This window comes from Anastrepha ludens, chromosome 6, assembly GCF_028408465.1.
Source record: "Anastrepha ludens isolate Willacy chromosome 6, idAnaLude1.1, whole genome shotgun sequence".
NCBI classification, from domain to species: domain Eukaryota; kingdom Metazoa; phylum Arthropoda; class Insecta; order Diptera; family Tephritidae; genus Anastrepha; species Anastrepha ludens.
In genome coordinates, this window is record NC_071502.1 from 86,322,840 (window position 1) to 86,337,472 (window position 14,633).

General features: G+C 36.4%; 2 protein-coding genes across 3 annotated transcripts; both read right to left on the reverse strand.

Annotated features, from left to right (window-relative positions):
- Nucleotides 1-66: 66 nt before the first annotated feature.
- On the reverse strand, nt 67-465 carry LOC128865815 (uncharacterized). Its single transcript, XM_054106174.1, has 2 exons — nt 357-465; nt 67-278 (listed from the first exon to the last, which is right to left on the reverse strand). The coding sequence occupies exons 1-2, from the start codon at nt 446-448 to the stop codon at nt 125-127; spliced, it is 246 nt and encodes an 81-aa protein (XP_053962149.1). The 5' UTR covers nt 449-465; the 3' UTR covers nt 67-124.
- A 1,296-nt stretch (nt 466-1,761) lies between these two features.
- LOC128866613 (golgin subfamily A member 1) lies at nt 1,762-14,222 on the reverse strand. 2 transcript variants are annotated; one of them, XM_054107481.1, is made up of 7 exons: nt 13,592-14,222; nt 13,161-13,520; nt 12,187-12,612; nt 8,741-8,839; nt 6,523-6,957; nt 2,597-2,911; nt 1,763-2,531 (listed from the first exon to the last, which is right to left on the reverse strand). In XM_054107481.1, the coding sequence occupies exons 1-7, from the start codon at nt 13,778-13,780 to the stop codon at nt 2,370-2,372; spliced, it is 1,986 nt and encodes a 661-aa protein (XP_053963456.1). In that variant the 5' UTR covers nt 13,781-14,222; the 3' UTR covers nt 1,763-2,369. The 2 variants fall into 2 exon arrangements, with proteins under 2 accessions (XP_053963457.1, XP_053963456.1); XM_054107482.1 differs by lacking the exon at nt 8,741-8,839 and having other exon boundaries at nt 1,762-2,531.
- Between the last annotated feature and the right edge of the window lie 411 nt (nt 14,223-14,633).

Consider the following 14,633-nt stretch of genomic DNA (forward strand, 5'->3'; position numbering starts at 1 on the left):
AAATCGTCTCAATAAAATTGTTTGGTTTAGGTTACACGTTTCGTGTGGTAGTTTGCCCAATTGCTCGTGCTTGTTGGCCAAATAAATTTTTGGAAAAACTCTCTTTTTGTTTTTTTTTTTTAGCTTAACCACTGAAGCGTCTATCACCGATGGGTTCGTATTCACCAATATTTGCTTTTCGCATGCGTTCACGAATTTGCATGTCCTTATAACGCCGCTTATCTACAGAATTTTTCGACAGAACAAACCCAGCGACACCCGCAACTGTAATGACTGACCTATTAGTTTTATGAAAAAGAGAAGTTGGGTTCTTCAGATATAATTTAAATTTAATTCAATGATTACAATTTACTCACCAACAAACCGCAATTTTCCCAAATGAACCCAAAGACATGACCCTCACTAAATTTTTATCGAGCAACGATGTAATCTCAGCTGGTTTTGACATAACCTCATTCTTTTTTATAAAATGACAGCTGCGAAGCTAAAGCACCTTGCCACACCGTTTCGCAGGTTATCAGTCAATGTGGTGGCCAGATGAATTAACCAATGCGTATACCCCATGCAAGATTTGGTTTTTAACGGAATTGCAGGAAATTGAGATGGCTCTTATGTATGTATCATTTTTTACCGCAGGTTTACTGTATTTCCACTTGGATTATGCATTATGTTTGAGAGTAATAAATGAAATTGTATGCCAAAAAAGTGCGTTGATTTTCTTCTGCTCAATAGGTCTTGGTTGGGATGGTTCGATCAAATATATTCTGCACTTCCCTTTCCACGATACTTCTCTTAGGAAATATAAGGCGACACGTAGAGGTAGCTGAGTTTTTTTCGCAAGGGATTCTCTAGATACAAACTGCGGTAGTTTTCAGTTTAACATTTAGGTGTTGCTTTGAGAACGTTTGGACACAAATAGCTTAATGTTTTGTATAACAACAAAGCAAGATACGTTTACTGTAAAAAACGTTATGACCACATTTCTGTTTTCGCGAAAAAATTGCTTCCCTATCTTTTTATGATTTGCTTAGGTTTAAATGTTTAGTTTTGCTCCAGAAGATCATAAACACTCAGGAACCCAGATACCTCAAAGATCGACTTATGTTCTCAAAGCCCTGCCGTTCGTTAACGGAACGTCAATATTTTGTGTTCTCGTCCGTCTTTGGAATAGCTTACCTCAAAAAATTAAACGCATAAGAGAAAGTTCGTGCTTCAAACATAAATTGCTTCGATACCTTGCCGAAAATCGCCGAATGTACTCAAATGGTTCCACATTATTTCAAACTACTCCAATTAATAATCCCTACTCCTACTACTACTATTTTTGCCTTACCTTCTTTTTTAATACCTTCTCCAACTTCAACTTCTTTACCGCTACCTGTAATTTTAATTTTGATTTTACTGTTAATCCTTTTATCTACGATTTTATTATTTAAACTATTCTTAAGGTCAATCATTGTAAAAATAACCCATGGTTGTATTTTTGACTTTAATAATAAATAGATAAATAAATAAATATTTAGTTCCTGTGACTAACAATTCACACAGAGGAATTGTATTTAGTTCGCTATTTTGGTTCCTTCACACGGCATCCTGTTCTGCGTTACCGGAACGACCTTAAATTAGATTCAACTAAGTGCTGTCACTTCAGCAGCATCCCGCTAGCAGTATAGGGGATTTTTGTTTGCTGTTATATTAGCACTAATTTTTCGTTAAATAAAAATTGTTGCAGTTTATGAACTCATTTTTTGTTTTTAATACTTAACTCCATTAAAGATACAAAATTTTCCAACAAAATAAATTAACAAATTTTACAAAATATACAAATATAAATAAATATGTATCAAAAACATGCTCATACCTGTATAATGGAATGATAAGCTAAAAGAGACTTAATATGTAAAAATGTAAAAAGGCAAAGGAAAATAGTTAGAATACCACAGGGATTTGCATTTAAGCTTATACAACTTCGGATAGTGCATGAAAACTGTGTTAACAAAAATAACTACTACAATTTTCAATTTAATCAGATGAAAATATTGTTAACTAAAAATTGATATAAAAACATTTGGCAAATTTTAATAAATCTAACAGCCCAATAGTATGTGTTTCTAACAGTCACTCCTTCTTGTCGCATTCCGGGTAAGGTAAATAGGTGCTGGTAGTGTCGAATTATATTCCAATATGTGGCATATAAAATAATTGAAGTTAATAATTCTTATAACAAATGCCGCGCACGTAAAGCGTCGCACACGTGGTTGCTGAATTGGTAAAAGTCTATCGGTCGACCGGTTAGGTGAGTCTAACTAGCAACATTGTTTTTTTTTTTATATTTGTATTATGAAAGATTTGCAAATGCAGTTCTAGTATTAACTCGGCGGTATAGAGAACGAATGTTGGCCCCTGCCATGATTTGGTTTCGAACCAAACCAGCTCATTTTCCAATTCAGTGTGTCTTGCAGCAATTTTTCCTCATCTTTGGTGAGTCTTAATAAAGTTGCAACAGCGCGTGTCAAGTGTCGTGCTTCTACCTGTGTATAGGAAAAAAATCATCTTAAAAATCAACGAAAAATGCAGTATTAAATATTGCACTAACCTCACGACTGGTTAGAAATTTCACAATTACGTGCTTTAGATATTTAAAATTGACTTCGTCCATAACTATGCTACTGGTACCGGAGGTGCTTGTGGTTGAAGCGGTGGTTGTGCTAGTGCCACAGTGCTCGCATGCTAGCGATTCGCTCAAAAGCATGGTGTTGTTGGCCGCAAGTGCATTTGTTGCACTCATCGGTTTGACAGCCATGTAACTAACGTTGCCTTCTTTTTCCACCTCAAACGATTTTGCGCTGCGGAATTCTTTCTGCAGAGTTTTCTTCAAATCCGCTAATCGTTGATTCAGAATTTTTATTGTCTGCGGGGAATGAATTTATAGATGAGTTTTAAGATAAATCTTATAAACGTTTTTTAAACCCGTGCGCATTAGTGCACTAGAGTAATATAACTTTATTCACATAACGGTTGTTTGCCACAGTCTAATTGTGTCGATATAGATTAGATATATAAAAATGTTCATAATGAAGGTGTTGAATCGAGCCCCCATTAAATGCAAACTTGAGACTCATGTGATTGCGTTAACCCAGGAAAAATGGGAGAGTAATCACTACATAACCTTTCAGATGAGATTAATTTTGAAATGAATGAATGAAAATATGAAAAATTTGTGCAAGTTATGATTTGAAATAAACCGTTGCGTACTGTTTGTTTATATAGACATTCAGGTACTGTTTGTTTATGTTATGTTCAATTTTATGAACATCTAATAGCGTGAATAATCAAAAAGCAGGGACCGTAATTATTATTTTGAGATTATGATTATTTTATTGTATTGTTAGAAAAATATCTAATAAATAATTATAAATTAATCATATGAATAATCACATATCGAGTTATATTATTTTGGCAAAACATTTTATTTATTTTATTTTTTTAATTAGCTAATTTTTTTTCTAGCACAATTTCTTCGCTCTGTAATTATGATTATTGTGTGTTCTGTTATTTTTTCATTCCAAATAATAATTATTTCTTGTGTTTTAAAATTTTCTTCAAAAAAATAGTAATTTCTATTTGAGTTTTATTAAATATATTTTTTTTTATTGAAAATGAAACTAATTTTTTGAATGCTATTTTTTTTCTCAGAAATAAAAGTTCGTTTTTTAGTTTCACGTTTTTTAGCACATCGAAAAACTCAAAATGTTACACCTCAACTTTGCAGCTTTGGGGCACTACCTGCTCCACTAACATCGATATTATGCAAAGGACACAATCCAAGATATTTCGAACAATACCACCGGCACCCATACATAAAAAAAATACCAGTCTAACCGTTAGACGCGATAGAAGTAAAACCTTCCGTAAAACAAACTGAGAGAGAATGAGACGAAAGCAGCATTAGGAGCGGGATAATTATAGGTTCAATATAATATTGCTATAAAGTTCATCCTTTATTTTCTTCATTTTATTACTATTCATCCTCAATGTTTTCAATTTCAACAAATGATACGAGTGGCTTATGATAGCTAAAATATGATACAAATGCTTTGGTTTCGATGTTGTCAACATATCTTTAAAATACCGCGTCAATTGTTGTTTTTGATCGTGTTGTCGATTCAGTGCGATTGTTACACATTTTTAAATTGAATGTTGTATTGAGAAAGTCAATTAAAGGAACCGCTGTGTCCAATGCAAAATTTACGTTAAAATCCACTTAAAATCATTGGAACTTTATCGTAATCTTTTCTAAGTATCCGCGATACTTCTGGTGTATACTTTATTAAATTTTCGTGAATGAATTCCGTGATGCTATTTATTGATTGATTCGGTGAAATATAAATTGCCACAATTAAAACTGTTTTTCCATTGCTCAATCTGGTTTCGCATGCACATATTTTTCCCACTTTAGAGAGCTGAACAGACAGTGATTCTAGTTGCTGTGCATTCAGATCTATCTGTGGAGTTACAATACGAGCACCGTCATTTTGATTGTGGTATATTGCAACACCGCCTGCAATTGCGGTAAATATTAAAAAATGAAAATATTTACGAATACAAAAATACGGACGCAATAAAGCACCCGCGGTTGCTATAATGAGCGTCGTAAGGCGTATATTATACAGACGTACTAACATACACACAAACATTCGTAGGACGCTTGGTCTAAGCAAGTATTAGGTAGTGTAGTATAGGTATACATAATGCCTTCTCGCTCACCGTGGCTTCGTAAAACGCAGGCGCGCACACATACGTACTAGCACACATACAAACATACATATGTATGACGCTTGAACTAAACACCAAAGCAAGTAATAGGCAGTGTAGTATACATACTACTATACTCACTATACTAGCGTGGTTCAGCAGTACGCAGCCACACACATATACGTATATCAACATATAACGCTTCGTAGCCAAGAGTGTCGCTTTTTCGTTTCATCGAGTCTCAAATCACTCCCAACGATTCTAAAGAAGTTTTCACTTCAAACAAAAAAAAAAAAAAATAATAATAATAATAAAAAAAATAATTAAAATACCTATGTATTACAATGACTTTACGGTACGAAACACCAAATATAAGACACAGTTTTTTCTAATAGCGGCCTTTCTTCGGCTGGCAAAGGCAAACCTCCGAGCGTATTTCCGTAATCAAAAATCTTCGCTTAAAAAACATCTGCCATTTAGAGATGGCATAAAACTGTAGATCACTCTATTTGTGGACAAACACCACAAATAGGAGGAGGAGCTAAACACCCAACAAAGCGTCAATTATATATATGTGATACTTAGTCCTGCCATAAGTTCTGTTACAAGTTAAGCCCGTTATAAGTATGAAATTACATATAATACTTTTCTTAATGAAGTTAGTTGTATTTAATCATGGAAATCTTGAAAAACAAAAATTTTAAATTTTCATTCGAATTGGTCAACCTTTGCTTTTACACAAGCCTTCATACGATTAGGCTTCATCAGCTCTTGCAGCACAAACTGTAATCTAATGGATTTAAATCTGGACTTATAGACGGCTAATCTTCTGCGGCTGTTATATCAAGAACAGGTTTTTTAGCCACTGCTAGGTGGTTTTTGCCTTACGGGCTGGAGCGGAATCTTATTGGAACATCCAACGCTCTCCATTGAAGACAGGACTGCTCAACTGCTTCACCACGCCTTCTAAGACATCCTCCTGGTACCATTTTGCCGCAGTGTCTGTCGAGTCTAATTTTTTTCAAGCGCGTTGTCAAAAAATGACCAGTTGGGCGACGGAAGGCTTTCATGTGGAGATCATCTCTAATTAGTCTTGACATGGATCTGGTCGATACATTCATTTTCCTGAACAAGATTTTCTACTTTCTAATAGAATTTCTGCGAATTCTTTCTCGAACGGGTTTTATGGCTGCACTGGTTCGAACCATGACTGGTTCTGTCTGCCACTTCAGATGTTTGGAAAAAATAATTGATCGTGCGTTAAACAAACATTCTCGAGATATTAAGTTTTTTCAGCAATTCGTAAATCTCACTTGCACTTTTACCACACTTTTGTAATGCAATCACTGCAATGTGATTTTCCTCAGCTTCCTACTCCATTGTTAACAAGCGAAATTTTCTACGAAACTGAGTTGTATTTATGACTATGCAAGACATATGAACAAAAGCAAAAATAACGGATTTTTTTATGCGAATTTGTTCTCGCCATATGCAATGTAAAATTTGTCACAATTTATGGCAAGAATAGGTATACATATTAGGCCGGGCCGATTTGTGGGGAGGCAAAAAAATCGCCCATTGCTCTGTGAAAATCATATTCTAGGGATCAAAATAAGAAACTTTGCCGAAGGAACCATACCTCTAAAACGAGTTCTGAGTTATTAATTTAGTTAAAATAAACTATTTTTTACTAATAACATAGGTGAACATAGGATAAAGTTCTTTTTCGTCTGAGCTTACACACTTCGTCACTTTTCTTTAAATTACCTTATTTTTCTCGCTTATTTCCCGTTGCAATTCGTCGATCTCCTTCAGCTTCTCATCATTCTTATACATCACAGTCTTTAATTCTTCCATCTCGATTTTACACTGTTTAATTTCTTGAGCCTTGGCTTCGTTTTCCTCTGTTAGATGCTCGTTCTTTTCATGCAAGTCGTTGGCCTCATCGCGTTCGATGCGCAATTCCTTGCGTAGTATCTCCTCGCTTTGTGATATTTCTGCATTTCGCAGCAAGGCAGTAAGCTTCTCCTCCTTTTCCGTTTCAAGCTGATTTTGCGCCTCGGTTAGCTGTTCTTGCAGCTGCGCATTTTGCTGGCGTAGGGATAGTGCAACATGCTCGGCATTGGTGGCATATTCGCTAAACCGTTCGTCTGCGGTGGTGATACGCAGTTTAAGATCTTTCGTCTCATTTTCTAGTGTTTCCTAAATTTGTGGTTAAGAAATATTAGACATTTGGACAGCCAAAGCACAAAAAATTTACATCCCTATGTATATATATGTATGTGGGTATTTGTGTTATATAGCTTGCTGCAAAATAAAATTCGAATAAAAATTAATAATAGGACTATGAATAAGTTCGTGCGGTTTTACAACAGATGGCGTAACTTGATTATTATTCCATCGATCCACATTTCCAAACATTCATTGGAGAGCTACTGTCGTAAGGCACAAACGTCAGTATAAGTTTTTTATTTGAAGCGTAAACAACAATATTTTTACCACACTTGAAAATGTCGAATTTCGTGCCAAATAATGTGTTTTTGCGGGGAATTCTTCTTCATTATTTTAATATGAAGAAAAAAGCAGCCGAAAGTCATCGTATCTTGGTGGAAGTTTATGGTGAGCATGCTCTATCTGAGCGAACGTGCCAGAAGTGGTTTGCACGCTTTAAAAGTGGTGATTTTGGCTTGGAAGACGAAGAACGCGAGGGTGCGCCGCCAAAGTTCATGGATACCGAATTGGAGGAATTGCTTGATCAAGATCCGGCTCAAACGCAAGAAGAGGTTGCAAAAACTTTGGGAGTTGATCAATCAACCATTTCCAAACGTTTAAAAGCCATGGGAATGATCCGAAAGGTAGGCCATTGGGTGCCGTATGAATTGAAGCCAAGAGACGTTGAACGCCGTTTTATGGCATGCGAACAACTGCTTCAACGGCACAAAAGAAAGGGTTTTTTGCATCGAATTGTGACTGGCGATGAAAAGTGGGTCCATTACGACAATCCAAAACGTCGGGCAACGTATGGATAACCTGGCCATGCTTCAACATCGACGTCGGCGCAGAATATTCATGGCCTGAAGGTTATGCTGTGTATCTGGTGGGACCAGCTGGGTGTTGTGTATTATGAGCTACTGAAACCGAATGAAACGATTACGGGGGATGTCTACCGACGACAATTGATGCGTTTGAGCCGAGCACTGCGAGAAAAACGGCCGCAATACGCCGATAGACACGACAAAGTTATTTTGCAACATGACAATGCTCGGCCACATGTTGCACAAGTGGTCAAAACATACTTAGAAACGCTCAAATGGGATGTCCTACCCCACCCGCCGTATAGTCCAGACCTTGCGCCATCCGATTACTATCTCTTCCGATCGATGCAACATGGCCTGGCTGACCAGCACTTCCGTAATTACGATGAAGTCAAAAAATGGATCGATTCGTGGATTGCGGCAAAACCGACCGAATTTTTCACAAAGGGAATCCGTGAATTGCCAGAAAGATGGGAAAAAGTAGTAGTAAGCGATGGACAATATTTTGAATATTAAATTTGTAAATTTGTTTTACGTCAATAAAGTTTCAAATTTCGAAAAAAAACCGCACGAACTTATTCATAGTCCATTATATTTTAAAAAATAAAAGGTATTTTTTTAATATGGTCTTTTTTTAATTCAAAAGCCTTCATTCTTCAAAAATAACATTTATTAAAATATTTGAATAATACACATTTTTAACAAAAACAATATATATAACCAAGGTTGCAATAACATATTTTATAATAAACTTGATAAAAATAAATTAAAACACGTATCGTAAGCGTTAGTTGGTCATGTTAATGTGATTTATGTGTCGGTGGCGCCAAAATTAAATAATTTGGTGACTGGGTTAGCTCAAGCGTTTCACTTGCGTATTTATGAAATTTTTTTTAGGTTAGTTACATATTATCCCATTGTAAATCATCAACATCAGCGGGTATACTCACAGCCTTATTGCGCTCATAAACAACTTGCTGTTCACTTTCCTCACGGCATTCCTTTAGTGCCAAGTTTAATTCATCGATTTCCTCCTCGAGTAGTTTTATCTGAAAGGAAAAATGTTTTTTTTTTTGGTTTTGCTCCAAGTTTCTTATTTCATTTTACGTGTAACTTAAGATTTTCGTCTTCTCTTTTTCACAATTTTTGACTGAAAATAGGTTTGTTCATGTAAAAATCGTTCAGTAACTTAATTTCTCAGAATTCGCTCTCAAAGAGGAAAAATCTCAAAAAAAAGTACATGAACGCAAAACCAGTAACAATTTGCAAGTTTTACGAACAGCTGATTAAATTGCAGGCGCGAAAAATCACAAAAATTTAAGAAACTTTTAGTTGATGTACCTCGTATCAAATTTAAAAAATAAAGCAAATGAAATGCAAAATACCGAGCTTAACAACACATGCTTTTATTTTGTGCACAATAATTTATTTCATTTTATCATCGCTGTCAGATGAAGAACATTCCATTAGCAATTGTATTGTGACAATCACAGCTTTCTTCATATTTTCCTTGCTTCCAAGAAGTAAAGGGTGGTTAAATTTCAAGGGCCGATATTGAATGTGAACCACACCTAAACGTCAACGACACCGTTGGACTTCTTTCTTTGGGGTTATTTGAAAGAAAAGGTATACGTCGGTAAGCCAGCAACAATTCAAGAGCTAAAGGATGAGATAATTCGGCACATTAACGGCATAGAACCTCAATTATGCCTCAGCGTCATCGAAAATTTGGACCATCGGATGGAGGTGTGCCGCCGAGGCCGCGGCGGTCATTTGTCCGATATTTTGTTCCAGACGTAATTGAGCCATGCCAATATTATCATAATAAAGAGAAATGACAATAATTTCATAAAAAATTTTATTCAAAATGAACACCGGCCCTTGAAACCTAACCACCCGTTAGAAGCATTAAACACAGAAGTTATCTTCAATGCTGGTGACTGGAGACTGTGGCTCAGAAGTACATACATTTTATCTAAAATATATCTTCTTATATTCTCCATTTTAATCAAAAATTTTGTTTAAATTTAGAACATTGACTCAATTCACAAATTTTAATTTATGTTTTCTTTTACTTTACGATTAGCTGTTTTTCTCACTTGCAAATTCTTAAAAGTAAAAATGCACAGAGTAAAAATTTGCAACTTCCCTTTAAATTGAAATGCCACTTTACTCTCTGACTTTCCCCTACTTTGCAAGTTTTTCGGATACATGAACACCAAAACTAGATAGTTTGTAACAATTGTCACAAATTATTTGCTTCATAAGCAGATCTAATGTATTTGAAATAAAATACAGCAAATATACTGTACTTCATATTCATGGCTTTACTGTGAATAAAAGCTTGAAATAGGATATAGGGTTGTCTAAAGAGTTCGAGTAAAATTAAATAATTCTTATATTGCACTTTAGATAAACAAATATGTTGATCGCTGGTTTTTTGCAATTTTTTGGATTTTTTTCTATCTGCCAAGAACTTTTTGATTTTATTGAGAGACCGAAACTTATGATCGACTGTGTTTAGGAGTATCTGCTGGTTGCATTAAAATTTCTCCCATAAGCTAAACCAGCTTCTACTGGGTTATACAAGTTGTATATGATCAGGCGTTGCCATGATCACATGACCTTCCTCTTGTGGTTGAACAGCTTAATATGTTCCCAATAAATATTCAATAAAAGACATTCTGCGAAATTTGCAGCAGGGATAGTTCTTGGAAGTTTATAAATACGGGTTTAACTTACACTGGCGCAGCAAGCAATTCAACGTATTGCAATACATCATGTTTTACCCGACCAACGACTATTATTTCAGTTGAGCCCGTTTATCTTTCTGTTGTCTATGCTGTTATAGCATCAGTAAACATTCCGCTCAAATTTTTGCTGCTTAAATGCTGCTAAAGTGATCATCGCATCAATTGTCGGGAGGCGTCAATTTTTTTTACTTAATCTAGCCGCTCTAATTGAATTCCTTTAGTTTCGTTTCACAACAGAGAGCAGGATTAGTTGTTGTTGTTGTAGCAGCATAAACACTCCCCATTCATTCCACATATGTACATACAGGGAATGCTGCTGCAGTCCTTGGCTAAATATAAATCCTTGTCGTTCCGGTTATGTATCATAGCACCGACTGTTGAGGGAGCGACCAGGATTAGTTCTGCTTTGTGCTTGGAATTTCCTGTTTTTTTGTATACATTCTATTCAAATTTGTTTGTCGCTGAATCTTGCCGGTGTACCTCCCAATTCAATGCAGAAATACACTCGGAGATTTTCTTTTGCATGTAAAGGGACGAAATCTATCAAAAAAAAAAAACTTTTTTCTGCATATTTCATATATAGGTACACTGGGTACCATAGAGCTCGTCATCGACCGTGCAAGCTGCTACAACAACAACAACTGAATGTTATCACATACCCATTTATTCGCCCATTACTCCAGCCTCCGCTGATTTGATTTTTGGTTCACTGCGCTTCTGAACAAATACGTTTGTTGTTGTTGTTGTAGCAGTATACTTTGCTCTACCAGTGTACTGTAAATCACCGGTCGTCTTCGACTAGCTCATCTAACGGTAGGCGCAGGAAACTTGTGACAGGTTGGGTGCAGAGGGAGATAGGTGCTAGGTGCGTGGGTTTGAGAAGGTATGTGAATAGGTGGTTAGTGTCGTCACATGCTGGACATATGTTTAGTATGTCGGGGTCGACTCTGGATAGGTAGGAGTTTAAGCTTCTACAGTATCCAGAACGTAATTGTGCCAAGGTTACGCGGGACTCTCGGGGAAGCTGAAGCTCTTTGTCGGCAAAGCGTTGTGGCTGGACTCCGATAACGGCGTTTGGGGGTCGGGGGCTTAAGAAGGTGGTACGTGTCTCCCGATGAATTTCGTTTATAGTCTGTCTGTACCCTGTCTGGTCCAGTAATTGTCGGTATGTTTTGTCTGGATCTCGTCGGCGTAATTGAGGAGGTGCCTCCTGACGTGCCTGGGAGGCGGCTCAAGGTTAAGCCGTTCCATGGCAGCTGGTTATACGTTACCGAAATTACTCGGGTTTTTCCTGACCAGTAAACTAGTCCTGTCTAGTGTACCGAACCTCAAATACGTTTATTGTTGTGGTTGTTGTAACAGCCTATAACTTTTCAGCACACATTTTTTGGAAAGGCTGTTGAAGTGACAGCCTTTGGTCGGTTATAAATACAGCTCATAGACCCGATTATTTACTCAGAATGAGCTGCAGATTACATATTTATGTGTCATTTCACTACTACAGACGAGACATAAATGTATGTGCACTTATAAGAATTTTGCAAACCATTGCAGTAATTCCATTTATATTTGACCAAGAACTGCTTCTTTCAGATGTAATTACAACTACTTATCTTGTAAAATGAATGTACACATATGCTTACTTTATCTTCGCGCTGTTTCATATCGTCCTTCAGTTTCATCATTTCAAATTCCAGTTGTTTAACTTTTTCATTTAAGTCATCACGCATCCTTAGCGCCTTTCGTTTTTCAGTTGTTTCCTCTGCAACTTGTTTAGACAAACGGCTTACTTGAGTTTCCAACGATAAATTTTGACCGCTCCACGTACTCTTTATGTCAGATAGTTGGAGATGGGCCTCCTCTAAATGTTGCTCAAGCATTTTGCGTTCTTGTACAAGCGCTTGCATTTTCTCATCTGCACTAAATGAATTGATTGCATCCAAGCGCGCCTGTTCCATAATTTGCAGACGCATCTTTAAATGTCGATTCTCCTCCTCGACAGCGGCAAGTGTGGTAGTTAAATTATTTTTGCCCAGCTGGGAGGAATGACGCAGACGCTCCAATTCATCCTGCAAAGAGTTCAAATAAAGGTCACGTTATAAATGTTTACTAAAAATTATAGATAGTAGATATGCTAATGCGGCCATATTATAATCCCACAGCTACTTATCAATAATACGTACCCGCATGAGTCAGCTTCGTTTTTCATGTGTATGTGTTTAGGTATATACGAAAAATGTGTAAACATACTAAAACAGAGTTCTTTATGTTTAGCGACACAATAGAAATAAAGGAAAAATATACAACACTTCTGGCAAATAAAGCTACATCGAACTCTCAATGGAAGTTACATACACACAAACACAGAGTACAAAAAAGCAAACACACAAAAAACAAAAGGTAATTTTGCATAGACAACCCTTTGCACAGTGGTGAGGTGGCACATTTGTTTACTGCCGAATCAACGAAACCTATGTGGGAGTAAAAATATATGCGCCAAACACCAAAATAAAAGATAAACACCTGTAAATACTAGCTCAACATATACATACATACATATATAGATATTTAAACAAATAAACAAAAACTTGGCCTAACAACATTCTCACGTATTCACCTGCAAATCCTCCACCATAGGCTCGTATTGCTTTAGTCGTTCAAGTTCTGTGGTTAGGTTTTCAATTTGCTGTTGATTTTGCCGCATAGCTGCCAGTCGATCAACAGCTTCTTGCTCACGAAATGATAATAAATTTTTTAATTTTTCAATTTCACTTTGCTGTAGATTTTGTATCTTTTCTTGTTCCTCACAATAGATATCCTTTTGCGTTTGCGCAACTTTCACAGTTTCCAAAAGAATTTCATTTGTCTTTTCTATGCGCGTCTTTTCTTCTTGTAGCATTTGCAGGCGGGAATTTAGATCCGTCACTTTGGTCGTCAACTCATTGCATTGACTGCGTAATGCAGAGAGCTGCTCATGCTGTAAAGCCAAAATTCCATTATGTTGTGTTAAAATTAAGTATATTACATAGATTGCGTTTGTATTCATACCACATGACTCTGGGAATCTATACTGCCACCACCCCCATTGTCCTCATTAGTTGAATTTACACTCAGTGTCGAGGAGAAACGGCTTCGTATTCGATTGTTGTTATGATTGGTGTGTCGCGTATTCTGTGCTGTAGTAGCCACATCTGAACCTGTCTCTTCCTTGATTTTATTCTTTAACGAAGCGAACATCCTTCAGACCTGCTTCTTACTCCTTATAAATCTGGGTATAACGGTTATATTCTCTAACCACTCTAGAAAAATTGCTTGGCAAATCAATTGCACTATCCGTTACTCATTGCTAGCAGCGGCGCGGGTGTTTGTTACGCGGTTACTGCAACTCCTAGTTATCGGCTCACACCCCCAACCTTTTGTGTAATGGTATCTGCTGCTTATGTACACTGAATTCCTGGGTTGTTATCAAACTTTTCTATGCTTTATTCAGGTATGCTACACATTTATTGTCTTTCCCTTATCGTAAATGCAAATTTCTTTAGTTCAGAATGGTTTGAAGTTATGCAAATTACGCTCTGTGTGGAATTAACTGCAAATAGCAATTGTTTTCATATTTTGCACAGGTGAAAAAACCTTTCTCTATGTCCGTCCAATTTTGATTGAAGTTTAGCTCTGTTGAAGTTTGACAACTCAGTGCATAACGTAAACGAAAACCAAACACAGGGCGTGTATGAAGATTAATTTTTAACAACGTAATAACATTCAACGTTACTTCTTCATAAGCAAAAAAGAAATAGTTATTTTTGATATCTTTATGGCAATTGCTAAAAATTAATTGGTTATTATTTTTGTGGTTGTTGTAACAACATAAAATATTCCATATATGTATTTCTGGGGATTGGTACTGATTACATAGCCTTTGTTCGGATATAAATCCGTACGGTTCAGTAATTACGTTTGTTGGGCGTGGGAATGTTGTTGTTTAGAATCGTACTAAATGCTATTTAGAGCAGTAAAACCATTGTAGACGTTGTTGTTGTTATTGTAGCAGCTTGTCAATCTCATCTAACTTTTGTCTTAGGAAATATGC

Excerpts from the sequence above, each read along its gene's own strand:
- LOC128865815 (XM_054106174.1), bottom strand. The coding sequence starts at position 448 with ATGTCAAAACCAGCTGAGATTACATCGTTGCTCGATAAAAATTTAGTG. Across the intron at positions 279-356 it reads GGGAAAATTGCGGTTTGTTG|GTCAGTCATTACAGTTGCGG; the intron begins GTGAGTAAATTG and ends TAAAACTAATAG.
- LOC128866613 (XM_054107481.1), bottom strand. The coding sequence starts at position 13,780 with ATGTTCGCTTCGTTAAAGAATAAAATCAAGGAAGAGACAGGTTCAGAT. Across the intron at positions 13,521-13,591 it reads TAGATTCCCAGAGTCATGTG|CATGAGCAGCTCTCTGCATT; the intron begins GTATGAATACAA and ends TTGGCTTTACAG. Across the intron at positions 6,958-8,740 it reads TTTATGAGCGCAATAAGGCT|GAAACACTAGAAAATGAGAC; the intron begins GTGAGTATACCC and ends CCACAAATTTAG.